This window comes from Danio aesculapii, chromosome 21 (assembly GCF_903798145.1).
Source record: "Danio aesculapii chromosome 21, fDanAes4.1, whole genome shotgun sequence".
Lineage (NCBI taxonomy): Eukaryota > Metazoa > Chordata > Actinopteri > Cypriniformes > Danionidae > Danio > Danio aesculapii.
The window spans coordinates 16,392,010-16,419,159 of NC_079455.1; the positions used below are offsets into that span (position 1 = coordinate 16,392,010).

The window sequence follows — 27,150 nt, forward strand, 5'->3', positions numbered from 1 at the left end:
CTCAGGACGTAACAGCGCAAATGCCTTGTTGATGCGAGAGGTCAGAGGAGAATGGCAAGACTTGTTCCAGCTGATAGAAAGTCAACAGTAACTCAAAATAAGCACTTGTTACAACCGAGGTCTGCAGAAGAGCATCTCTGAACGCACAACACGTCCAACCTTGAGACAGATGGGCTACAGCAGCAGAAGACTACACTGGGTGCCTTTCCTGTCAGCTAAGAACAGGAAACAGAGGCTACAATTCGCACAGGCTCACCAAAATTGGACAATAGAAGATTGGAAAAACGTTGCCTGGTCTGATGCGTCTCGATTTCTGCTGCGACATTGGTAGGGTGAGAATTTGACGTCAACAACATGAATGGATGGATTCATCCTGCCTTGTATCAATGGTTCAGGCTGGTAGTGTAATGGTGTGGGGGATATTTTCTTGGCACACTTTGGGTCCATTAGTACCAATTGAGCATCATGTCAACGCCACAGCCTACACGAGTATTGTTGCTGACCATGTCCATCCCTTTATGACCACAGTGTACCCATCATCTGATGGCTACTTCCAGCAGGATAACGCGCCATGTCATAAAGTGCGAATCATCTCAGACTGGTTTCTTGAACGTGACAATGAGTTCACTGTACTCAAATGGCCTCCACAGTCACCACATCTCAATCCAATAAAGCACCTTTGGGTGGAACAGGAGATTCGCATTACGGATGTGCAGCCGACAAATCTGCAGCAACTGCGTGATGCTATCATGTCAATATGGACCAAAATCTCTGAGGAATAATTCCAGAACCTTGTTAAATATATGCCACGAAGGATTAAGGCAGTTCTGTAGGCAAGAGGGGGTCCAACCCAGCACTAGTAAGGTACTTTATTGTACCTAATAAAGTGGCCAGTAAAATATTAGTCGCAACTTTTTCCTATAATTATAATAATAACAACTAAACAATAAGCCTAATATTTATTTTGAAGGGTTGCCATAGAGATGACTTTCTGTGGCTACTTGATATAATGATCGTTTTTTGCACTCATTTACTGACTCTCATAGCAGCACTACAGAGAGAAATTCTCTTACCCTGTGAATAATGCCAGCGGAGTGTAGATGTCTGATGCCACACAGGATCTGGTAGAGCAGGTAAGACATCCTCTCATGGTCCAGATCCATGTGGATCACCTGACAAAGACTGGCATCCATCAACTCCATCACTAAATACCTGACAAAAAAAAAAAAAAACAGACTCTCATCAGATTCTCCAGGGTTTTCTGTGCCCCCGTTCAGCTCAAAACATCTCTTACATGCATAATACTGATGAGCAAAAAAAAACAACCCCAGATCCCAAGCCTGAAACTTAGAGTCAGCAACACTTGTATAAAAGACAGCAAGAGAAGTGATGTTGTCAGGAGTTGTAATTAATCTTGATTTAATAACATATCATTTTCTATCCTAAAGCTATAATTACCACATGCAGCAGCGGGACAATGTAATTCATCAGTTCCTCGTGAGAGCGCATTGTGGTCTCAGCAAAACTATGAATGCTAATAACCACTCCCAGGACCAAACACCTATTCAACACAGCGGTCACCTGATCTCAGATTACATATAATGACAGGGTCAGCAAAAACACACCAATTTAAAAGCTCAAAACTTACAAATCCTGGAACTCCTCCAACGACTTCTGGGGTGTGAAGACGTTAAGCAAATGGATAATCTGGAAAGAAAAAAGTGAAGGATGAGAAAACAAATCTACATAGAGATGTGGACAAAACTGTTGGTAGACTTTCATTGAAGAAAGAAAAACTAGTGGTCACTGAAATAACAAGGATTAATATAAAATGACTGGAATTAAAGGAATGAAAATCACATATTGCTTTTGAATTGTGGTTTTAGCTGGGACAAAATTGAAAGTTACCAACAATTTAGTCCACGTCTGTATAAGAAACAGCTTGGCAATAAAGTCCAGTTTCACAACTCCATTTTCAGTCCCTGCAGCTATCAAATGAGGCAACACTTTACAATAGGGTTGTGTTAGTTCATGTATTTATTAACATATACATTTTAACATTTTTATATATTAAAAGGCACCTAGGTTACCCCTTTTTTGAGATTTAATATAAGTCTTTTGTGTCACAGAATGTGTCTGTAAAGTTTCAGCTCAAAACACCCATCAGATTATTTATTATAGCTTTTAGAAATTTCTATTTTATAGCGCTGAGCATCAGGTAGTGGTTTTTGTGAACTGTGCCTTTAAGGCTTATCCTTCACACCCACCGTTTCCACATGCCTGTCGGAGTGCCTTAATCTCTGCCCTCGGCCGCCTCAGACAACAGACAGACATGAAGGAAGCAGATCTCACGTAGTGTTTGTGAGAAATACTACAGTAAGAACTTTACCAATGAGTATTTGATGCATTTGTTGTGGAGTTGCAACGATGAGTCACACACAATGTCGTTACAAAGCTCACGCATACACACACAGACAGCGCACGCGTTTAGCTTTGCAATCTTTTTGCACACAAATGTGACATGATACATGTTTATATCCACTACTGTATGGATATCTGTTATGTTGATGTACAAAATAAACCTGATTTAACGTCCACAAACCGGGATTGAAGAGTCGTCTTTTATAATTCTTCTGACACGCGGCTGTGCTTATGAATTAAAGCTGAAGTAAATCGCTGTGATTCATTACACACATGCACTGTTTTTAAACATTTTAAACTTGTAAAACTCACTCTTCTTGATCACATTTGATGATGATTGATGATCCTAGTAAACTGAACAGACCTTTTATTCCCGGTTGCTTTGCGCACATTCTGTCTTGTTGATATGATTATATGCATTACTATGGAGACATGCTAATACACAGCTGTCAATCAATTCTGTGGGCGGGGAAACCGCACTCCTACGTCAAGTTGCAGGCGGTCTTAAAACCGCTCCAATTGGTCCACCGTTTTTATGTTGTTAAATTGAAAAAAAAGAACTGGGTGTGTTTATATCACCCCATTATGACAATCTATACACTAAACCTACACAAGGCTGTCCTAACAGCTTGAAAAGTTTTTACCATAGGTGCCCTTTAACAACACATTAAGTACAGTATTCATTATTGTTAATGTTAGTTAATAAAAAATAAAGTTGTTCATGTTCAGTTACAGTGCATTTGCTAATGTTTTCAAGCACAAATTTGGATTTTAATAATGCATTAGTAACTAGAACTGAATAATAAATGTCAATACAAGTATTGTTCATTATTAGTTAATGTTAGTAAATACATTAACTAATAACCTCACATGAATATTTAATTAAATAAACTTAGTACGTACTGAATAATCAATGTGATCTAATGATGAAAACATTATCTTTAATTACTAGAATATGCTTATCGATACAAAAGGTATTATTCTATTTGTTTGTTTGTTTTTTCTCTTAAAGGTTTTTTTTTCTTCACTTTCGTCAATTGGTGAAGTTTGTGCTTCACCACAACGGAGACCCGGAAGGGATGTGATGGTAGGGAAAAAAGCAGGAAGAAAAAAAACCGAGTGGGAGGGGAAAAAAAAGAGTGATAGGAAAATATGTTTGTTTTTTTCGCGTTCCCTTGCAAATATTTTTTGCTAGGGAATGCAAAGATGTTTTGCATCCACTGGCAAAACTGTTGTTCGACAAACACTTCTTGTTCACTTCATGCATGTCAACCTCCCGTTTTTGCTGGGATTCTCCTGTATTTTATCATGAAGTATTTCCCCATATTTTAAATCTTGAAAGGACGTTGAAATTAATATAAAAATGTCTGCATTCACTTTCTATTCATCTAAGCTGTGTGTCGATCATCGTCCTTCATATGCAACATCTGAATCAGTAAATGCATGTATAAGCACTGACTGACGTGCCCCATATGATAAACTGATCCCAGATCAGCTCCTGCACACGCCATTTAAAGAGGAGCTAAAGTGCAGGACACTTTGTGATCCGGGTGCGTGTTTAAACAGACAAATACACATAATATGTAAACATGTCCCTCCTGCACGTTTTATTTTAAACACAAACAGTTACTACAGTAATCAAATGCTTTCATTATAGATCTGAGCATTCTTACAGTGACACCACTGATATCAAACAAAACACAACAAGAGATTCATTTGTTGTTCTTCACTTGTTTGATAACAGAGGTGTCACTTTAAAGGACGTGTACAGAATCTGATCTGGGATCAGGTTATTACATGGTGCGTGTCTGTGACTCAGCGCTTATACATGCATTCACTGATTCAGAGGTTGCATATGAAGGGCGATGATCGACGCACAGCTTTAATGGAAAGAAAGTGAATGCAGACAATTTTATATTAATTTCAATGTGCTTTCAAGATTAAAAATATGGGCGAAATATGGAAAAATACTTAATGATAGGATGATAGTGGGATAGAATGGTAAAATACGGGAGAATCCCGGCAAAAACGGGAGGCTTGACAGGTATGAAGTGAACAAGATGTGTTTGTGGAACAACAGTTTTGCGAGGGAATGCAAAGCAACTTTGCGTTCTTTCGCAAAACATCTTTGCGAGGGAACGTAAAAAATAAACATTTTCCTATCACTGTTTGTTTTTTTCTTCCACTCATTTTTTTCCCCACCATCAGTTCCTTTCCGGGTCTCCGTACACCACTGTTGCCACTGGCTTGTTTAGTTCGGGACTTGTGGAGCTGTGCATCGATGGATTTGCTCTTCAGTGTTTGGATTTTCAGCAGTGAAAATAAAACCACACTGAATTGAACTAAACTGAACTTAAACTCTGAAAACTGGACTGAAAATTGTTCCAATTTACTAGAAATTCCGTGTTAAGCTGCTTTGACACAATCTACATTGTAAAAGCGCTATAGAAATAAAAATAAAGATTAATTTTGCATAATCAACAGAACTTACAGTAAATTTAATGAGTCTAAACTTAGTCTAAATGTTTTAAAATGTAGCAGGCTAAATATTTAATTAAAGCACATTAAATGGCAATGTTATTTGTAAGCTTTTCATTTTAAATGCAAGTTATTTGGGCCCCTGCCTCCATCGTATCAACTGACAGTAAAATTAAAACATTTACCAATTAAAATGTGTCTCAGTCCACACTTATGATATTGATTCATTCAACTTCTTTGTTCAAAAGGACAGACCGGACTCTTTCTTGCCAGAAAAAGCAAATGGTCTGTTTTGAGGGTGTTTATGGTGCCTTTCTGGACTTTAAGAGGCGTTCCAGTCTATGGAGGATGAGAGAGCTCTCAGATATCACCTAACGTATCTTAATTTGTGTTCTGAAGAAGAACTCAAGGGTTTGGAATGACATGAGGGTAATTAATCAACAACATTAAATTACTATTTTTAGGGGCTTTTCACCTTTAATTGGGATAGGACAGTGGAGGTTAAAAGCTGGTTTATACTTCTGCACGTAGCCATGCATTTATACTTTAGCGTTCTATTTGTGTTGCTCTGCAATAACACTTCCGAAAGGTTTGCTGGGTTTTTATGTTCCTCTGTATCAAGTTTTTTCGCTGGTGTTTTGTTTTTTCTGAACGCTACCTTAATGTACAAGTAGCGAAAATTCGCTCATTCAGAGGCGGGAACTGGCGGACATGCAACAACATTAATCATAAGGTAAACACAAAACAAACGTTTTTATCTGGAACTCCTTCACGGGACTCGACACTTGTAAACACTCGCTCCATTAGGGTTTGCACGGCTCTCGGTCTTGCCCACACTGGTCACAGCTACCAAGCCAACCAATCACACAGCTTGTGCTACACATAGCTGTGATGTTTAGTTAAATTTTTTGAGAGGTGTGCATCAGTGTCGGTATCAGCCACGGCGAGGGCTATGCAACTACACGAAGGCTGCGCCGGACCATATGCATGTGCTTGATGCAGAAGTATAAATCAGCCTTTGGATTATCGCATACTATATACAATAATGATTGTATACAATAATGATTGATTCAACCTCTTGGTTCAAAATGATAAGACCAGGCTCTTTCTTGCCAAAAAGAGCAAACGGTCTGTTTTGAGGACGTTTATGGATCCTTTCTAGATTTTCAAGCCTGTCTATGGAGGATGAGGGAGCTCTCAGATTTCACCTAAACTATTTTAACTTGTGTTATGAAGAAGAACAAAGATCTCAAGAGTTTGGAACGACATGAGCATAATTAATCAATAATATTCATTAATATAGTATATGTAATGTAGAGTCGAAATCAGAATTATAATCCCCCTTTAATTCTTTTTTTCTAAATATTTCCCAAATGATGTTTAAAAGATTAAGGAGGAAATTTTCACAGTATGTCTGATGATATTTTTTCTTCTGGAGAAAGTCTTATTTGTTTTATTTCAGCTAGAATAAAAGCAGTTTTTATTTTTTTTTTTAAATCATTTTAAGGTCAAAATTACTAGCCTCTTTAAGCTATATACATATTTTGATAGTCTACAGAACAAACCATCATTATACAATAACTTGCCTAATTACCCTAACCTGCCTAGTTAACCTAATTAACCTAGTTAAGCCTTTATATGTCACTTTAAACTGTATAGAAGTAACTTGAAAAATATCTAGTCAAATATTATTTACTGTCATCATGGCAAAGATAAAAGAAATCAGTTATTAGAAATGAGTTATTAAAACTATTATGTGTAAAAATGTGTTGAAAAAAATCTCTCCGTTAAACAAAAATTGGGGAAAAAAAAATAAACAAGGGGCTAATAATTCTGAATTTAATATGAAAAATTACAAATATGTTTAGTAAGGTTTAGAATAATTGCATTGAATTACCCAAATAAAGATTTGGAAATCATTTTAAGATAGCACTGATGCGATAAGATACAATACTGAAGACTGATTCAGAATAAATTACACTTACACCACACACACGCACGCACGCACGCATGCACGCACACACACACACACACACACACACACATGCACAAAAGAAAAATTATACCACCAAAATAATAAGGCTTAATGTCAAATTCTTCAACTGATTATAAATAATGGCGACACGGTGATAGCGCTGTCGCCTCACAGCAAGAAGGTCGCCGTTTCAAGCCCCGGCTGAGTTTGCATGTTCTCCCTGTGTTCGCATGGGTTTCCTCCGGGTGCTCTGGTTTCCCCCACAGTCCAAAGACATGAGCTGTAGGTGAATTGGGTAAGCTAAATTGTCCATAGTGTATGTGGGTCAATGGGAGTGTATGGGTGTTTCCCAGTGATGGGTAGCAGCTGGAACGGCATCTGCTACATAACAAATACATTATGCTGGATAAGTTGGCAGTTTATTCCGCTGTGGCAACCCCAGATTAATAAAGGGACTAAGCCGAAAAGCAAATGAATGAATGAATGACTTTAAATATTCGACCAAAACTCTATTAATTCAATGATTACATTTGAATTTAGTTTATGCCAATGGTGTGTGTGTTCATACTCCAGTTCTTATTTACTTATTTTTTTAGTTTTCTTCTTTTCTAAAATGAGCTGTTTGGATGTAACAGGAGAGAAATATCAGAGTTAGTTGTTTTATTGACTTCTTTACCGTTCGAGTGTGACAGAACATTCCTGGGAAAAAACAGCCTGACTGAAATGGAGCTATTTGAGTTAGTTTGTGCAAACAAAGTGTACTTCTGAGTGGAAGAGTGCACTGCTAGAGGGACGTACGTTCTTGTGATTAACACACTTGAGCAGAACCAGCTCTCTGTAGGCCCTCTTTGCATGGGTCTGGTTCTGAAAGGGCCGGCTCAGTTTCTTCACAGCGACTGGGACGCCAAGCACTGTGTCCAGAGCGGAGCTAAACACAAAAAAATGGGCACATTAATGTAATCACGATCATCACTGCTGTTCCCATTACCCAAGTATGATTTACATTCATATTCATGCATGGATAACGTCCCATTGTTCCTCGATCCCCTTTAAATGCCATGTTATTAAGGTATTGGACAACATTACAGCAAACGGTGTTTAGTGTCTATCTCCTGTGCTTGGATAAACAATTTAAACATGCAGCTAGCTGTTCATTACTGCAGCTGTAAACCAGGCATCCTCTAATGAGACATTCAGGTCAATGACAAAAACACATCTGATGCGCTCATGACAAATATAGACAGGCGAAGCCTAATGGGATGTGTGATGATGACATCATTAGTATGGAGGCAGATAAAGCTCTGCTAATTCCAGTCACCCACTCACCAGACGATACCCTGGGCACCGGATCCGATGGCGCGGAGCTGCTGGTACCGTTTGAGGACCGTAAAGGTGGAGTCGCCCACCTGCACGCTGTAGAACTGCCCCTCCCCCTCGGTCATGGCTCCTCCCACTGGACACCTCTAGACGAATCGAACCTGAAGTTCATAGGAAGAGTAAATGAGGAGCAATGATGAGATGATGTGAGACGTGGCAGTGATGACTGCATACTGATCTCACTCCCCCGTGTTTACTGCACCGTGTAGGGGATGACATTGCCGATGACTCATCCAAGGAGAATCAGATACAGGGCAAAGCCATACTGAATGACACAGACATGATACCCTACCTATAGGATGCCATTAGAGAGTCAAGCCAGAGATGCGGTAGATAAAAATCATGGTCTATCGACTAGGACATTCTTGATGGATTTCAGCAAACATAAAACCTGTTTATCCCTAACACACTTCGCTGAACTGATGGAACCTCTGTTTACTCTTGGTATTAAAGGAATAGTTCACTCAAAATTTATTCTGACATCATTTACTCACCCTTGACTTTTTTTTTTAACACAAAAGAAGATATTTTGAAGAATGTTGGAAACCAGTAACCATGGACATCTATATTAGGAAAAGCAAATTCTACTGAAGTCAGTGGTTAAAGCTGGAGTTTCCAATGTCATATGCTAGCTATTTTTCCAAAACTGAATGCGTCTGAGAGCTTATTACAGTGACTGAATTTTTTTATTTATTATATATATATATATTTATTAATTTATTATAACTGAGGTTGTTTGTAACAATATGCTACCCTTTTGTATAAAAAAATAGTATCAAAGAAGCTTTTTTTAAAGAAAACGACACATTGTATTAGGGCTGCACAATATATTGTTTCAGCATCGATATCGCAATGTGAAAATCCGCAATAGTCACATCGTGAGTATGTGCAATGTTGAGTTTGAATTTTAATTCATCATTTTGCAAGTGTTTTTTGAGGCCTGTGAATTTATGAGGGTTTTAAAAGCATTCATGCATACGAAATTGTAGCTTAACTTGTACCGTAACCTAAAAAAATGAATAATGATTAGCTTTATTGAATTGTTTATAAAACAAAGACTTTGCAGTATTCTTTTACATTTAATTATTCAATTACTGTATACCTAAATGCATAACGACTCCTCGGAAAACAATAAAACGCTGTTTATTTAACTTGCATATTTTTCTTTATTGAATTGATATGCTTGTAGATTGTATAATATAGTGGTGTACACGATTACTTCATCATAACTCTCAAATTAACAAACATCAACGTTTTTTATTTATGCAAGATTTTCAAGCTTGGATTGGCAGGTTTTTAATTAAGTTGTTATGTTGTAGTCATGCACAGGTGTATGCCTAATTTAACATCCAAAAATAAAGTCGTATGGAAAAGCATGGGTGAGCAAAGCCTGCAAATTTAACAAAAATATTTTTATTATATTATGGTTCTGTGAAGATTCTCCAAATTAATATCCTGTACCTACAAAATATTTATTTAGTTATTTATTTTTTGTTCCGGCCACTATGTAGTAGAAATAGAAACCATTTCTGAAGTAGAAACTTTGTGTGTTACTGCTGCAGATGTTTAGCTTTAAAACAGTGCATAGCCGTGTGTTATTAGGACACAGTATAATCTAACAACTGAGGAGCTCTGGTTAATAAAAGAAAAAAGACAAGCAAGGATGACAGTTAAGGTCTGAAGGATGAATATTACATTCATTTTGTTTGTTGTCATTAAAGTTTACTTTTCACTGGTTCCTCTGTTACACAACTTTGGTGTCAAAGCCTAGGAAGGAGGAGGATGGATGCGCGGCCGGAGAGTTTTCACTGATGAGGAGGATGAGAGGTCAGTCAACAGGAAAGAAAGTAAGAGAGTGTGTGGATTTTGCTCCCTTTTTGTAATTACATATTGCTGCATTTCAAAATGTTTCTAAAAAATAAAAAAATGAATCAATAGCCTGATGGTTTTCAGCCAATATGACTAAATATCAATTGGAATGGATGGACACCTATCTATGTTAGCTCTCTGAATTAATGAAATGTAGATACATTTTCACATGCTATTCAAAATCATAGTGTGAGCACTATGTTGGAATCCCAATAGTGGAGTCTTCAAAATATCTTCTGTGTTCAACAAAACAAACAAACAAACAAAAAGTTGAGTAAGTGATAGCAGAATTTTCATTTAATTTTTTGGGTGAACAATCATTAGCTGCATCCCAAATGGCACACTATACACTATGCACTTATGTATGTAGTGTTGTCCCAAATGGAACACGAATAGGTTTCTTTACCAAGCGGAAATTCAAACCGTTTCCCAAATTAGTGAAATAAATGACCAAACTAAAAAATAATACCTACCACAAGTAGAACCATCGCATTCACTATTGGGAGGCAGTATAATCACTCTCGTAGAAGAATTTTGCTTTCACAATCAAAATAAATTAATTAATCAAACATCAGTGACCGAAAGCTCCGTCCCTACTGCTACGCAAGCAAAGCAGTGGCCGCTGAGTGTGTGAAATGTCCAACATTCCACACTTCTTTTTAACGCTTGAATAAATGCATCATCCGGCTATTTAAAATGCATTTCTTCTTTCTAGAGTTTTCAGTGTGAACACACAACTTACACCAGGGGTTTTCAAACTGTGGGGCGCGAGACATTGAGGCATGCACTCGAGTAAATTATGATGAGTTCACTAGAGTGAATATGATTAAAGGCTCCACAGCTAACTATCGGGCACCTGTAGAGTTAATGTGTTCCAGTAAAATATAAACAAATAAAATGGAGCGGGTGCTTTTTAAAATTAATGATGGTGAATGAATGAAAGTCAAACCGGTGAGCATCTGACAAAAAAGTGCCCTTCTGAATCAAATCAGCAGAATTCTCTTCTGGATCTTTCACTTACTTTGAAGACACTACTGACTATGTTTTCATGGACATCAGTTATTTGCCTTAATAAGACAATAATGTAATTAAGGTGTTACGTGAAGTGCTTTTTGAATGTTGCGTCACCAGGCTATTCGGTTTCCTGTAGAGGCTCATGTAATTTTGGGTGTTTCAGCTTTAATTTTTCAACTTTTCACTTTTAAAAGTTTCACTTTCACTGGGGTATTAGACGTAAATATAACGTAAGGACTGGCAGAGGAGTGTTGTTTTAATGAAAAAAAAAAAGAAAACCTCTGCATTTCGTGCTGTGTGTGTGTGTGTGTGTGCGTGTGTGTGTGTGTGTGTGTGTGTGTGTGTGTGTGTGTGTGTTTGGTTCTTTACTGACTGCCTTGTGTGTGGATCTTTTTACAAAATCCGGCGAAAAAGTCCTTCATGACAGTAATAGTTTGATTGCGGTGTTTACTTCAATAATGCCACTAATATCTGCATACTCCACATGTCTTAATTCCATTTCTGTTTAGTTCAGTTTAAGGTACTTTAGTCGGATTAAGGTAATCAAAAAAATAAATTAATTAATTTAAAAAAAATCATAAAATAAAAATCGCTGTTTACATGGTAGACTCTAATCAAAGTATAGTCTTAATCGTTTTAAAGTATTGTTGCCCATGTAAACATACTCAATGTTTGACTCAACCACACCATCAGGGCTCTGCGATTTTATTGACAGTGGAAGATGATTTACGGTTAGTCGTGTCAAGAATCCAACCACAGATTAGCATGTTGTCCTCACAGAAACAGGCTCAGCCATCTCACTGAATCAGGTAAGCTGTATATTTATTTTTTAATGTAATTAATGCTACACACTTTAAACGCAGCAAGTAATATATGAATGATGTTTGCGCATGCATTATAATTTTGGCTCCAGGGAGGGGTGCCTGGTGGGGCGCGAGTGAAATTGGACAAATTTGGGGGAGCATGTGTCCTAAAAGTTTGAAAACCCCTGACTTACACTATTTATACAACAAAATGGTGTAGAATAGTGCATAAGTATGCAAATTGGGACACACCTATTTTAGTGAGTCAATATGATCACAAGTGGACAATACTTAATACAGATGATGTCTAAAATGTCTTGAGCTTGTCAAATTTCAACCATTTCTAGAGCTAGTTGAAGAAAATTTGATGGCATTGCATTTATGCTGTAAACACTTTTGTGGTTAAATTAGCTTGAAAAGCCACAAATAGCAACCTACTCTCCACCTAACAACATGTGAGGAAGCAAAACAAAACAAGATCAAAGACCAACTAAGAAAGAAGTTCTGTACTATTACAAATGAACAGAATCTGGCAGAAGGGCTAACTGTAAAGTGTATACATCTTACAGTTAGTAAAAAAAGCTTAATTTTAAACACTTTAAGATGGTTTGGACTGTATGCACTAGGGATCAACCATTCTCATACTCAAATCAGTAGTGGTTTTGATATAGCCATTCTGCCAATCAGATCATCAGAGTGATCCAAATGCACTGTTGCGTGTAGCATTCTGTGTTATTGTCCCATAAACAGCAGAAACTCATTATGAAGCTCAATTATGCCCATTATATTCCATATCTTCTGATGAATATTTCAGTCCAGGGGTGTCAAGCTCAGCTCCTGGAGAGCCACAGACCTGCACAGTTCCAACCCTGCTCCAACACACTTACCTGTAGGTTTCAAACAAGCTTGAAGGACTCAATTAGTTTGAATGGGTGCGTTTAATTAGAATTGGAACTAAACTGTGCAGAGCTGTGGCCCTCCAGGAGTTTGACACCTGTGTTTTAGTCTCTACATTAAGGTTCACATAAACTCTTTTCATTGCTGCAGCATGTGCACAAAGAATGTGTACTGTTACACAAACTGCTAACCATTGCTTTAACCCTAGTTTACAGTTCAAATTTACTACCCTTTTGTTATGTTTGTGCCCCAATGACTTCCATTTATAATGACATTTTTTCACTTTAACTGATGATCAACAGTTCAGTTCAGATGATCAAAAAAAAAAAAAAAAAAAAAATTGCTATTCCCAACAGGAAAAACCAGTGCCAATCAAGAGTGCATGATTATATGCTGTCATTGCTTTGCAATAAAAACAAATGACATATTAATGGTATTCAATGGGGCAAAAGCAGCCCCAAACACAACGAAAGGGTAGTACTATTTGCCCATAGTCAGTGTTTTGTGGATTTTTTTTTTTTCATTTTCAATGCATTTTCTCAAAATATGTAGGTCAGCAAAAATCATTCCACTCACTGAAATACAGAGAAAGTTCTGGCTAAATTAAGACTCAAATTACCCCAGAGTGGATGAAAACATCCCCAACAGCAAACGGATGTAGGGGTGTAATGGATGACAACCCACAGTTCGGAACGCGCCTGACCCATGGATAAATAACTTTTTTGAACTTATTGCAACTGCAGAGAGATCGCCTCCCGCGTCATTCAAATCATGAGTATGAAAGCATTTTGGCTTCCCTGTAAAATATAATGATGACGGAAAGAGTTGTGGTGGGGCCTAAATGCTTTCCTAGGTTATTAATTAAAAGTGTTTTCAGTCACTGTTTGTTTAGCCTGCATTAATGCATTCAGTGTAAAGCTGCACAATTGAACATTCAAAGATTGTTTGAGATCGGTGTTTAATTGAGAGAGATTCAGTTTTTTACATTTTTCAGTTACTTACAAACAATTAAATAACACAGAAGTACTGGGAGAACAGATTATAGTTCCTATATAAACACTGATGTTTATGGTAAAGTTTAAAATTACCATTTAATGGAACTCGACGCTGGTGAATGTTGTAGCAATTACACTGTGTACCCAACAAGGTGGCGACAAACAACCATCAAAATTATGTCCCTGAATAGGTTTTCAGAAATAATCGACCTATAATAATGAAAAGAAGTTGTGTGTGTGAATTGTTGAATCATTAATTTAAAAAAAATATATGTTATGTTGTACAAGATGTTAGATTTTTATATTCAGCATTATCAGCAAAAGTAGCAAAGATCATTTTTCCTATTGAATATTTTCCTCTTTTCAGCTGGTTCTTTCTTGATTAAAATTTTTAAATAAAATTACAGGTTCTAAGTTATATTTGTTAAGACCAATCGTTTTTGCAATAATATTTTTGTGTAAATGAAAAGCAAATGACATTCGTATTCTCCCTTTTTTGATGATCCAAAAAAATGGTCCAATCTGTGACTCAAAAACTGTAAGGTGATCCGAACCTTGAGATTTGTGATCCATTACACCACTAGCACACAAGGGTTAATGCAATTCAAACCTGCAAATGTTATGCAATAACAAGACTGTTATTTGTGCTTTTAAGGTCATGGCACATCAAGATACCAAAACCTGACTGTGGTGTTGGGCTGTGTTGCTCCACTGACTGCAGGTTACAGCCAACCAGCACATTATGCACCTGTGGAATAACCATCCACACCAGCAAGTCAAAAAGATAAACAGAAGTGCAAGGACTGCAGATGGTGATTGACTGCAGAAGCGCTTCCATACAGTTTTCCCCTTGTTGTCATTTGCATGCTTTAATGACCTCCCTTTTTTACTCCCTTGTTCACCAAGTTGAGCAGACAATACGAGTGAGCTGAAGTATTAATTGGCAATTTCACAGAAGAGACTGATTTCAGTTTTCAGAAAGTCACAGATGGAGAAACCAAAGAAAAAAAAAAAAAAAAACAGGCAACCAGACGCTCAACAGCTGTGGTGATATTTATCCCAGCGATTAAATACACAAATGTTAAAAATCGGTTGAATAAATGGTCCATTCTCAATAATAAAATGTATGCCAATCCTTTTCATTAAACGAATGCACCAATGTATGCCTTCCGACATACAACATGCATTCACTATTTCAGACAAAAGGACAAATGCATTTTTTTCCTTTGATGAGTAAAGACAGCCTCAAGCCGTTGAGGCACATTGCGTCATTGGACATGCCCTGGTTCATGCTTCACTTTACTTGCAAGTTATCCCTCAAAACATTGACGCAAAAAAAACATATCAAAGATTTATTCTTCCTTATGTATTATTATTTAACAAACTCACCGTGGGCTCTAAATTTTGTTTTCCTTTCATGTCTTTACTTTTCCTCTTCTGAGAGCAAAAGCAGATGCATCGCAGCAAGCACTGCATCTTCAAATATCAGAAAATATCATACATGTAAACAGATTTTCTAGTGGGATTCAGTCTTTCCAACAGATTCTCCTCCTTGTTGCTGTTGCTTTTTTACGCAACAGAAAAAAAAAATTCACAAAGTTATTTGCAACTTCTGCTATAAAATGTTCAACATCAAAAAGGAAAAGCAGAATCCCTCTGTGACTCATAAATAAACCCAAGCTGAACTGCTGCATTTAGACAACATCCAAATCAATAATAGACAACGCTAACAGTCTCACGCATTAAAGAAAAGCTTCAACGTTGAGCTGGAGCTTTATAATTGTTAAACTGATCCCTTAAAGCCATCAGATCCAATTTCGCCATGACTAAACATTATCTGTTTAAAGCGGGCCCAAAAATCCAATCCTGTAATGGAGCAGAAACACAGCATAACAGTATTTGGGATTAAAATAAATATCCAAAAACAGACTATGGGAACTGACACAGAAATAAGCAACTTCATACTAATTACAAGTTTGTACCTGTATAGATAATAATAAGAGTATAAAATATATACTACAAAAGGCTGTTTGTAAAACTTATTTCTTTACAGCAAATAGCTCTTAATGATTAATATAGGGCTGCAACTAATGATTATTTTAATAATCGATAAATTTGTCAATTAGTTTTTTCGATTAATCGATAAAAAAAAAACAAGAAAAGCCAACTCTTTTCAAGCCTTTATTCAAAAAAGCTCATCCCTGAGCTGTTATAATAATAAAAAAAAATATTTTTGTCCTGTTTTCAATCCAAATATCTAAAATAAATTTTAATCAAGATACATACTAGACACATGAAATTTCCATTTTAATTCAACGTATTCACATGCTTGCTCATGTCATCAACTACCTGATATTCCAACTCACATAAACGTGTAAGTAAGTGCTTTGTGTTTTCAGAGATTGTATAAATTATCTTGATCGTGATCTATAACATGAGATGGGCATCGCCAAGTTTACTTGCGGTGGAGCGTTGGCTCATTCATAAAAGCAAACATGCAGGATTCAGCACGTAAATTCACCAGTTACTCCCCAAATACATGCAAGTAAGTAGCTGGTGAACTTAGAGAAGAATAGATTAAACTTTATAGTTACTTTCACTATGTGTATCTGATATAAATAAAACACATCTGCAATTTATATTTGAATGGATTGTTAGACTTCCATTGAGACTTTTTTCCGCATTCAAACCCAAGCGATTTTAACTGGCATCAAGCAGAAGAGTATGCAAAATCACTCCTTGACAGATGGCGCTACACAACTTTAAGCTTCTGACACCCGCTTGTAACACAGAAGAAGACAGAAAGTTGACACGCTCGTTGTTAAAGTTACTGGCGATTCGAACAAGCATGAATGGTTCCAGTAGCAGCTCCAGCTATAATGATGAATAAATGATTATTGTTCACCAGCTGCGTGTCAAAACAAAAAAATTAGTATGAGGTGTTTCTTACAAAAATGACGCTTTTGCACGTTGGTGTGCACAATCACATTGGCGCCCTTTATTTAGTCAAAAGGCGTTAAACATCGACAGAAAACGCGAGCAAAAAGCGTCCCGGTGTGCACGGGCCTTTAGGGTAAACAAGCTGACGTGAACTTGTCATGCTTGTCAAGCTAGATAGAGTTAACACAAGCACAGGGACTTTACGTTGCCAACTCTTTTGGTAATCGATTTTTTTATTGATTTATTCGATTCATTGTTGCAGCCCTAGATAAATACTTTGTGAATGACAAGGCACTTACATGTAATATAGCACAAGTTGGTCTTGAGGTGAAAGCAAATTTGGAGTGACAAGATCAGCAGGGATTGTCAAATTTCTGACAAAAATCAGCTTGAATGCAGTTAAGACTTCCAGTGTGATCCACTAGAAAAGTTCCTAAGTTTAAAGTATTGAGAAAGTGATAAATGAGAAAAAAAGGAATCAGCTAGCTATGAATTATACATGGTGATTGGAAAGGTAAACAGCAATTAGACAACTGTGCTCGAGCATGTACCACTCACTGCTTCTTTTGCTTGGTTTCAGCAGCACAACCTGAAAGACAGGCTGATAGCATTATTGTCATACATATCAGTTATTTGAAAAAACTTGCGCAATGAGGTGTCAACAGAAGGATCCAATACTCGAACTCGTTCAACACACTCTGTAGCATCTAGGTGTAACAGTTTGGATAACTGCAGTTATTCCTTCTTTTAGTTTCTCAATGTTAGCTGGTAGAGGTGATCAAAAAAATATATATGTGTGATATAAATCCAATTTCACCAGATGACTTAAATAGCTCTATTTGGAAAAGATTTCATTACTTTAGATTGATTGGGATGATTTTTAGGGAAGTAAAATATAAATATATTTTCATGTCATTTATTATATACACATTACAAACAAACTACAATCATAAATAAACACATTTGAGCAAACATGTAAGTGAAATATACCATGAATATGGCAGGGGTGTCCAAAGTTTTTTATGGGCCGAGGGCCAGATGCAAATGACATTTTTGGAGACCAGCAAGACCTAGCTATCACTCAAGTAGACATGCCCTTAATTATACAGACTTAAAATAACTTAATATAAACGAAACTGATGAGTTATAAAAAATTCACCCCCTCACAGTTGTCATGAAGGGTAAGCTATATGCACCAAAATTGCTCTTTGTACCAGGCTGTAAACAACTTTTTTCTTCAGTAAAGTTGGCTCAGTTCCAATCTCGATACAAATTTGCTCTATTATGGAACCCGGACTAGCGGAATTTCAATGAATTGCAGTTTCAGTTACTTCCATATTTGCTTCACAAGGGAGAGCGGGAGGTTGCAGCTTGGTTTTGCTTGCAATGTGACTATTGCAGACACATATATTGTGATACTGATGCTCAAACGATATATTGTGCAGCCCTAATTCAAATCATCTGGTGAAATTATATTCATATAGCTTAATAAAATATAACAATGTCAGATTTTTCAAACATCATGCTGCCCTAATTTATTGTAAAAAAAATTTTTTACTCTTAAATCAAGATGTATTTCCTTGACAAGTAAAACGTTTTGTTCTGTTTTCATAAATAATAAGTCAAAATAAAGTAAGTTTTTCCCTTAAAACATGTAAAATAATCTGCCAATGGGGTAAGAAAAAGAATATATTTAAAAATATATTTTTAATTAAAAATAACAATACTATTTTTTCTGAATATTTCCAAATATTAAATATAAAAGAATATTTTTTTAAATGAGAAACAAGATTATTTTAACCCATTGGCAGACTATTTTTCTTGTTTTAAAAAAAAACTTAAATATTTTTTACTCTTTATTTCTGAAAACATCATATTTTTTACTTGTCTAGAAAATACTTCTTGATTTAAGGACTAAATTTGGACAAAAATATGACAAAAGCTCTAAGAAAAGCATTTGTTTCTCAGTAATATACTTTGCAACACAAACTGGATGTTCCAGATATTTCAGACGAAACCACAATACAAGTTTCTGCATGCATTTCCGATTTGGAGAAATGCTGCTCACAAATCACACTGACATTTACAGTCAGCTTTTCAAATGCAAGCATTAAATGTCTCAAGCCACTCTTATCATAACATACAACTGTGTTCTAGCGAATACACCAGACTGATCCAATGATGCTATATGACATGAAAAAGCCTGAGCAACACGATGCACACACCGTACGGCTCTCAGCGGTACATGAGTCAGCTTGTGCCCAGCCTGAATTACAGTCATGCTGCTAGGCCATGCTGTGCTAAATCACAGTCAAAATGGCCTGGCTTGTTTTTGCATGCTGTAGCCGACAGGACCACTAGCCTAAATTTTTATCTCTGCCCAAGAGGCGTTTCAGGGCCATGTTCCCACATTCGAGAGAAAAGACCATTTATCAATGCATCCCAGACCATTATGACCAAATCATATCCTGCCAAACATGGAAAATGGGAGGATGGCTGTGGAGAGATACGATCAAAGCATTAGAATTCATTACCATAGATCCATAAGTGGTACAAAGTCTCTGCATGTAACCTGTTTTCAGTGAAATGGGTCGGGCAAGACACATTCAAGACACGCTTGATTTTAACATGTTTATGTTCAAGATGTTTAAATGTATTTGTGTTCAGATTTTGACGAGAAGCATTCTTTTTACATCCACTCTATCACTTTTACATGAGCGTTTACATGTACTGTGATTGTACAAACTATCGACTGTAGCAGTGTCCACTTGTGATCTTACTGAGACAAAAGTGATTGGTTACAAAACGCAAACAGCAATCAAATTAGGTACAATAAGATTTTTTTCTTCATTTCTGCAGTTCTTAATGGTCTTCGAACTCTTGGAATATTTGGTTTTAGAATTTGGCTGAAAGATCATCAGGTTAGATGATTCCACCATGGATAAGTTGCAAGACTTGCACAGTCTACTGAACAACAATTATTAAATGTACAAATAGTTTTTATTTAAAACATGACATTACCAGTCTAAAGCAGGTTGCACACCAGAAGCACCACTCAGCAACGTGCAGCATCGTGCCACGCAGCGCCATGCATTTTAGAATTCTAAGCATAGGTTTCTTTCAGGGTACACACACCGGCGCCGCAAACCAGCGGCTGTCCGCGGCACCCAGCCACATTTCTGCCACGTCACAGAGCGTCATCTAAATACTTTCATTTTAAATATAATACGAATGTGCATGTCTGGTGTCCGATACTTCCAACTGTCTTGCGCATACCTTGTCGCGGTGCCGAGCGACGCAGCCAGTGTGTGACCTGCTTAAAAGAAATATTCAGCCATGGTGTCGTCCTTCCACCAGCTTGCAAAAGTAACTCCAATGTTGATTCAGCATTTTAAAAAGTTTTGATTCAGCATTTGTTTTGTTTTTTTACAGCTGTCACTCTCGTGTGCAGGTGAACACAGCACACGTGCACGTGCAAACGGTGGATTTGCATGATCAAGGGTGCACAGATGTACAAATCTTTATTTGTTGACAGACAGTTTGGGCTAGTTATCACAATTATGGGAATTGTCGGCCAGACAAATTTCAATTGAACAAATATTTTTTAGTTTTATGCCTTACCCAGAAAAAATACATATAAATACATTTAGACCATTTACTTTAATCACTACTATTGGAATGTAAAAGACTTTCAATCAGCGCAATAAAAAAAGTTTCTGAAGACAATCACCTACTGCACCTTTAAATAAATATATAGTTGAAGTGGTAATAAACACGCTTTGTGCAAATATGTTATATGTAGGGCCAGACAGAATCTATGGACATTTATAGCTATTTCTGCACGGAATTTTGTTTATAAAAAAAAAAATGGTGGATTTATGCAGAATGATTTGAGGAGTATAATAATAATAACTTTATATATATATATATATATATAAAATAAAAAATAACAACTTTGTAACTTTTATTTAACACAAATCCAATTTGATCCACTTAATTGGTAAACAAAGCAAGTCTCTTAAATAATATATTTACTAAAAGACAGGAAATATTACTTTACAAACTGTAATGTAAATAAATACTATGAACATTTTCATATTTATCAATATCATTACTGGAATTATTTAAAAACTGGATAAATTTAAATTTGCACACATTTACACAAGTAAAGAAATAGACTCAATGATGGGCTAAAAATCTGCAGATTTCTGCATGTGAAGATTCCGTGTGGGCCTAGTTATAAGTAATGTGCTATAAGTGTAATATGTCATGTCTGTAATCATGTTACTCGAGTAAGTACAACATTTGAATTTTCTTCACAGCCGTTATGTGGGCAGTATGAATGGAATTTGGCCACACTACATTTGTCATGTTGTCTTTATCATACGACCTTCACATTGCTTCTCTTCCATTATTAAATTTTAACCCATGGCCTTATGGAATAGTAAAGTCTCCACTGGATGTGCATTTCAGAATCTTGCCAGATGTAGAATGTCATGTGGATACTTCTTGCCTACTGTTTTTCTAACACTACAGGGACATACTACACTGCTCATGTACTGTTTTTCTCATACTATACACTAGGGAAGTGTGCGATTTCAAATGCACCATCAGTATTTACAATACAATAAATCTTCCAGATCCTGTAAAAAAAACAGAGCTTAAAAACTACTTGTTTAGGCAAAGTTGAAGGTTAACTATTCACATTTTGATGAGTGAAGATATGGTCAAACTACACGTTTTACTCCATTGAATTCCAAATATGCTTCTAAAAGGTAGAAAGTCATTTTGCCTGGTGAACTCTGACCTGTGAATCTGTACTAAGTGAAACCACATGTCCAGAAGAAGAATGAAAAAAATACTTCAGTGAACTTTCTGATATTCAGTGTTACACAAATGTGGAGTAGACTGCATAACTTTACACACTAAAAGTATTTAATTTAGTGCTGGGCACAGAATAATCACAATTAATCGCACTCAAAATAAAAGTATGTTTTGGCATAAAATATGTGTGTGGTATGTATATGTATTATGTATATGTGACAATTTTACTACATAGATATTTAAATAAATATATAATTTGTATCATATAAGAGTTTAATCTAAATATTAATAAACATTTTCACAAATATATGCGTGGGTGTGTGTGTATTATATATAATCAATGTACACAGTGCATTTACTTAAAAGGCACCCATTTCCCGTATTTACAAGATGTAAGATAAGCCTTTGGTGTCTCCAGAATGTGTCTGCAAAGTTTCAGCTCAAAATACCCATAGATTATTTAATATAGTCTCCAGAATCTGCCCATTTTGGTGTCTGTATACATTGTAGCTGTTTTTGTAGCCTGTGGCTTTAAACGCAAATGAGCTGGTTCTCCCCGCCCACCGCTCCCACATGAATGTCTGGCTCTCACTGAGCATTTCGTCAGATAAACAGCTCATTAGTCAGATAAACAGCTCATCTGTCAAAAATACCAAATAAATGTATTTCAAGTATATGTAATGGAGTTTATTCAAGCCTTTCTGAAATGATGAGTCTCATGCCTCATTCACCCTCACAGCAACTTTGTAGCTGCCTGTTGCTCTGGGTCGAGATTGAAACTAGTGTGGGCATTCCCACCTTGGAATTGCTTATAACGTTTAGAGTAATATTCACAGAGAGCAAATGAGTTTAGAGAAAACACTAAATATAAATGCAGCACGGAGAATAGCCGAAGCTGAGAGAAAATCACGTGAGCTCCATTGGTGCTCCTATTGGCTGTCGCTCTTCAATTGCATAAAGTTGATGGAATCTAAACTGTCGCATTGTTTGACACACCCACTTTGTCACCAACGGTCGCTTGCTCTCCATTGAAATGAATGGTCGCTTGTCGCAGACATCGCAAGCTGGGAAAAGAAATTTCCAGGAAAGACAGGGATGATTTGTGGAAGATTGAGGGGTGGAGCGCGACCTATCTGATGAGCGAGGGGTTGGGGGTGGCAGTGGGGTTGCGTGACGTATCTAAAGAGCAGGGAGGGATGCAGTAGAGAGGGGTGCGCAAAGTATTTGAGGACCAGGCGGGAGATGCATAATTTCCGGGAGATTATCATTCATTTGCGGGCATCTGTGAGTCTCTATGCATTTGCGGGAGACTCCCGGATTTTCCGCACGACTTGGGATGTCTGTTGTCGCTTGTCACTTTGTCGCTGCAAATCACTCATAGTGTTAATGCAGCTTCACACAAATGCCGTTTGCAGTACACACACAATTTTAAAGATGAAGTAGTGCTTAGAACTCACTTAACCAATGCTCAGTTGGCTAATTTCTTACAAGATAGGAGCACTGCTTGTAATCATTGCAAACATTTACCTGCTGACCATCTGCATATGTTTTGGACATGCCCACAGCTGACCACCTTTTGGTCAGGTGTTTTTAATACATTCAATAAAGCCCTAAAAATCAATATAGAACCTGATCCTTTGTTAGCCCTATTTGGAGTATCCCTTGGACCTGATTTGACAGTCCGTGTCAGCAAGGTTGTTGCCTTTACCCACAATTTTAGCAAGACGTACCATACTTTTAAAGTGGAAACACACTTCCGACCCTACACAAGTGGATACAGGGTATGTTTTACTGTATTAGACTTGAAAAGCTTATATGCTCACTGTCGGGCTCACTAGATTCCTTTTATAAGTCTTGGGATTACTTTCTTGATTACATCAAAGGCCTGCCTATTACAGCTGGTGTTGGCAACCTGTAACATGTATTTTTTTCATTACTATTAATTTAATTTTTTTTTCCCCGTTAGTATCCACTTATCCTGATGTCATGTTCTTATGTATTTAATTTTCGTAATTTGGTATTCATGCATTTATTTATTTATTGTTGTTTTGTTGAGTTTGTGAATGAGAGGTTAGGGGATAGGCTTACCAATGAACAATACATTAATGTTTACCTCTCAATATTTAATTTGTATTGTCATGCAAAAGACTAATAAAAAAGATTGAAATAAAGATGAAGTAGTGCTTGATGTCATTTTATAATCGCTGCAGAATCCAATGAAACTTTGAGTGCCCAAAGTGCAATGCGATTTCCTCAGGACTGTCAAAAAGCATCCTAAAAAACAATTATAAATGTACAAGAAATAGCTGCTTAATGAAATCCTACTATTATCAGAATTATTGGTCTCCTTTTCTTTCCTTTTTTTTAAATATTTCACAAACAATGTTTAACAGAGCAAGGAAATTTTCACAGTACGTCCGATAATATTTTTTTTTTCTGGAGAAAGTTTTATTTTTTGTTTTATTTCGGCTAGAATAAAAGCAGTTTTGAATTTTTTTAAAACCATTTTAAGGTCAAAATTATTAGCCTCTTTAAGCTATATATTTTTCCTGATAGTCTACAGAACAAACCATCATTATACAATAACTTGCCTAATTACCCTAACCTGCCTAGTTGACCTAATTAACCTAGTTAACCCTTTAAATGCCACTTTAAGCTGTATAGAAGTGTCTTGAAAATTTTCCAGTAAATTATTATGTACTGTCATCATGGTGAAGATAAAATAAATGAGTCATTAAAACTATTATGTTTAGAAATGTGTTGAAGAAATAAACAGAGGGCTAATGATTCTGACTTCAACTGTATATGTAAAAGGACATCATGCAAATCTTTAACTGAATGAAAAAAGCTAACTTATTATAGGTGATAATTTTAGATGTACTTCTAGTTCACCCAACATTTAAAGGTGAACTAGATGGCCTACAAATATTAATCGTACGGTTCAATTACAGTGTATCTCTTGACCTGCAAAATGTCAACACATCCTTCAGTTCATGCACCACAGCAGTGTCATTGACCTCATTCAGATACAAGTTGCCCCCTCACAACTGAGATATTTAAGGCAATCCACGAACACTAAATACAAATCCACAGCATGTCAAGTGTAGTTTCACCACGTTTTCAAGTCATGTCATTCTGCTGCCAGGCTGCAGTCGCTCCATCACAGCAAAGCTAGTCAGTCGCAGCTAGTTACGTCCCTGCATAACATACACCAGTTAAACAATAAATCTCATTAAACTAATACACTTTCTATCTCCAACACTCTTGGCGAGCTCTTCTGCGTGGCCGTGAGTGACTAGTGTCGGCCTGATCCAGCTTGAGGCCAGAACTGCTGCAGATGTGTATGTATGTGTGTGTCAAACTCCCGGCAAACTGGCACTCTACGACAACACGAGCACACAAACACACGCTTTCTGCTCGCTTCTCCGTAAAACACGACAACATGTCTTTGGAGTAGCTAAAAGAAACACACGATTGTTTGAGGTGTATGAATTTTCGCTAGCTCGCTGCGTGCTTACCTTCTCTTCTTCTCCTCGCGTTCTCCAGTTCACTCCCATACATACACACACACACGCCAGCAAACAAGAGCCTCTGAACCGCGGAAGTGTCGGCGTTTATCGCTTCCACGTTCAACACGACGGACAGGTCAGGTTCGGCTTTCTTTTAGGAGGTTTGGCAGGAAAATCCAGTGTGGCATGACTGACCGCTGGGCGGAGGTTGGTGGGACAGTAATTTTTCGCCGTCTCTCTCTCTCTTTCTCTCTCGCTCGCTCTCGCGCTGTGGGTAGGATGACGTAATGGCGCACTCGTCAGGTCGAGTTGTAACTTTTGATGCAGACTGAAAAGTGGCAGAAAAGATTGAAGTTCACAGTCAAATTGAGATTGTGTGGCGATTAGAGAGACTTTTTTCTACAAAAATAGTTTTTAACTAGGCCACGGACTAGCTACACAAATATAAGGCCTCAGCGCTGTCATAATAGATTTTTTTGTGTTAAACACCACAATGTTTTTTTTTCTTTAAAATATAAATTCAAACCCAATTTCTTCATCATGTTCACTGAAAATGTGTGACATTGGAAACACGTGCTACCCAAAATACAATGTGTGTGTGTGTGCGCGTGTGCGTGTGTGTGTGTGTGGAGGGGTACTTTTATTGTTCATTTTGTTGTACCTTGCATGGTGCACTCCATGAATTCCAATTAGCACAATGCAACTAAAATGCTGTCAGCAAATTAATCTTAAGATATTAAACTAACCTGCCTCAAAAAACATTGTTTTATTAATATGAATATTAAAGATATTATATGTCACCTGATTTCTCAAAATTTATAATTTTCTTCTTTCTATGTTTATGTTCTTTGTATTTAGTTATTGTGATGCACCAGGTTGGTATTTGTATACCCGGGTAAGTTCAAGGATAAAAGTGAATAGCCTCAGCTTTCGGTTCCAAAATCCAAGGTAACTTTCAGGATTCAATCCATGTTTATTTATATAGCGCTTTTTACAATGTATATTGTGTCAAAGCAGAACATATAAGAACATAAACATATAAGTTCTAGTAATGTCCAGATTTCAGAGTTGAAGTCCATTTTAGTTCAGTTCAGTGTAGTTTAAATTTCACTGCTGAAAGTCCAGACACTAAAGAGCAAATCCATCGATGCGCAGCTCCACAAGTCCCAATCCGAGCAAGCCAGTGGCAACAGTGGTGAGAAAAAAAAACTTGAGAGAAACCAGGCTCTGTTGGGCACGACCATTATTCTTCTGGCCAAACTTCCTGTGTGGAGCTGCAGTTTAGCCGCCGAAGGCTTGAGAAGCTGGATGTTCATCGTGGAAAACTGCAAGTGTGAGTAGGACACTGGCAGGAGGTCAGGCTGGCCCACAGGAACAATGCGGGGACTCGTTTGTCATTGTGGTCTTTCAGGAATCAATCTCATGCACTCCATTCCTCCATGACCACCACAGCATCAGCACAGGATACGGCCTGGTCCAGGATTATGGATACCTTGGGATCATTTCTTTACAGGTCTTGGATCGCATCAATGTGCATAGTCCATAGGGGCCTCGGGATGAGTATCCCCAGGTGGAAATAGAGAATAAAGAAAATAATTAGCATAACTGCTGTTCAAAGTGTATTTAAACGAGATACAAAAATTAAGTGTTATATATGAAAATAGCAGTTATATAAACAAATATAGAAACAAACATGTAAAGCATAAGCATATGCAAAGTTTCTAACACAATGTCTGATGTATTAAGACAGGAGGAGTGTGTCCTGCAAGTGGTTAGTGTATTGCTTAGTGTATTGCTTACATAATTATATTATTTAATATATATTCATATCCTGCCAAAACATACTGTTTTTTAGATCAGTTTACCTTTCATTTTATGTATAATTAGCATCAAAACAAAACTATATGATAATATTCCAATAGGGGGCAAGATGTGTTTAAGGCCGGGACACTAACCGATGGCCATTGGGCTTCGTCAGGTCATCGGTTTGGTTAGTTGGTTTGGCCTGTTTCACAAGTCGCCTTTAACCGCGTTAACATTGGATTGAG

At 37.0% G+C, this 27,150-nt stretch overlaps 1 protein-coding gene across 2 annotated transcripts in view; it reads right to left on the minus strand.

The window, feature by feature from the left end:
• mapk9 (mitogen-activated protein kinase 9) overlaps positions 1-25,374 on the minus strand; it is a 42,097-nt gene extending 16,723 nt beyond the window's left edge. For both annotated transcript variants that reach the window (XM_056446403.1, XM_056446402.1), the window contains exons 1-5: positions 25,112-25,374; positions 8,201-8,352; positions 7,673-7,802; positions 1,649-1,707; positions 1,074-1,212 (exon numbers count right to left, since the gene is read on the minus strand). In XM_056446403.1, the coding sequence (XP_056302378.1) occupies positions 1,074-1,212; positions 1,649-1,707; positions 7,673-7,802; positions 8,201-8,316 (444 nt within the window). In that variant the 5' untranslated portion in view covers positions 8,317-8,352; positions 25,112-25,374. The remainder of the gene's footprint in view (positions 1-1,073; positions 1,213-1,648; positions 1,708-7,672; positions 7,803-8,200; positions 8,353-25,111) is intronic.
• Positions 25,375-27,150: the final 1,776 nt, after the last annotated feature.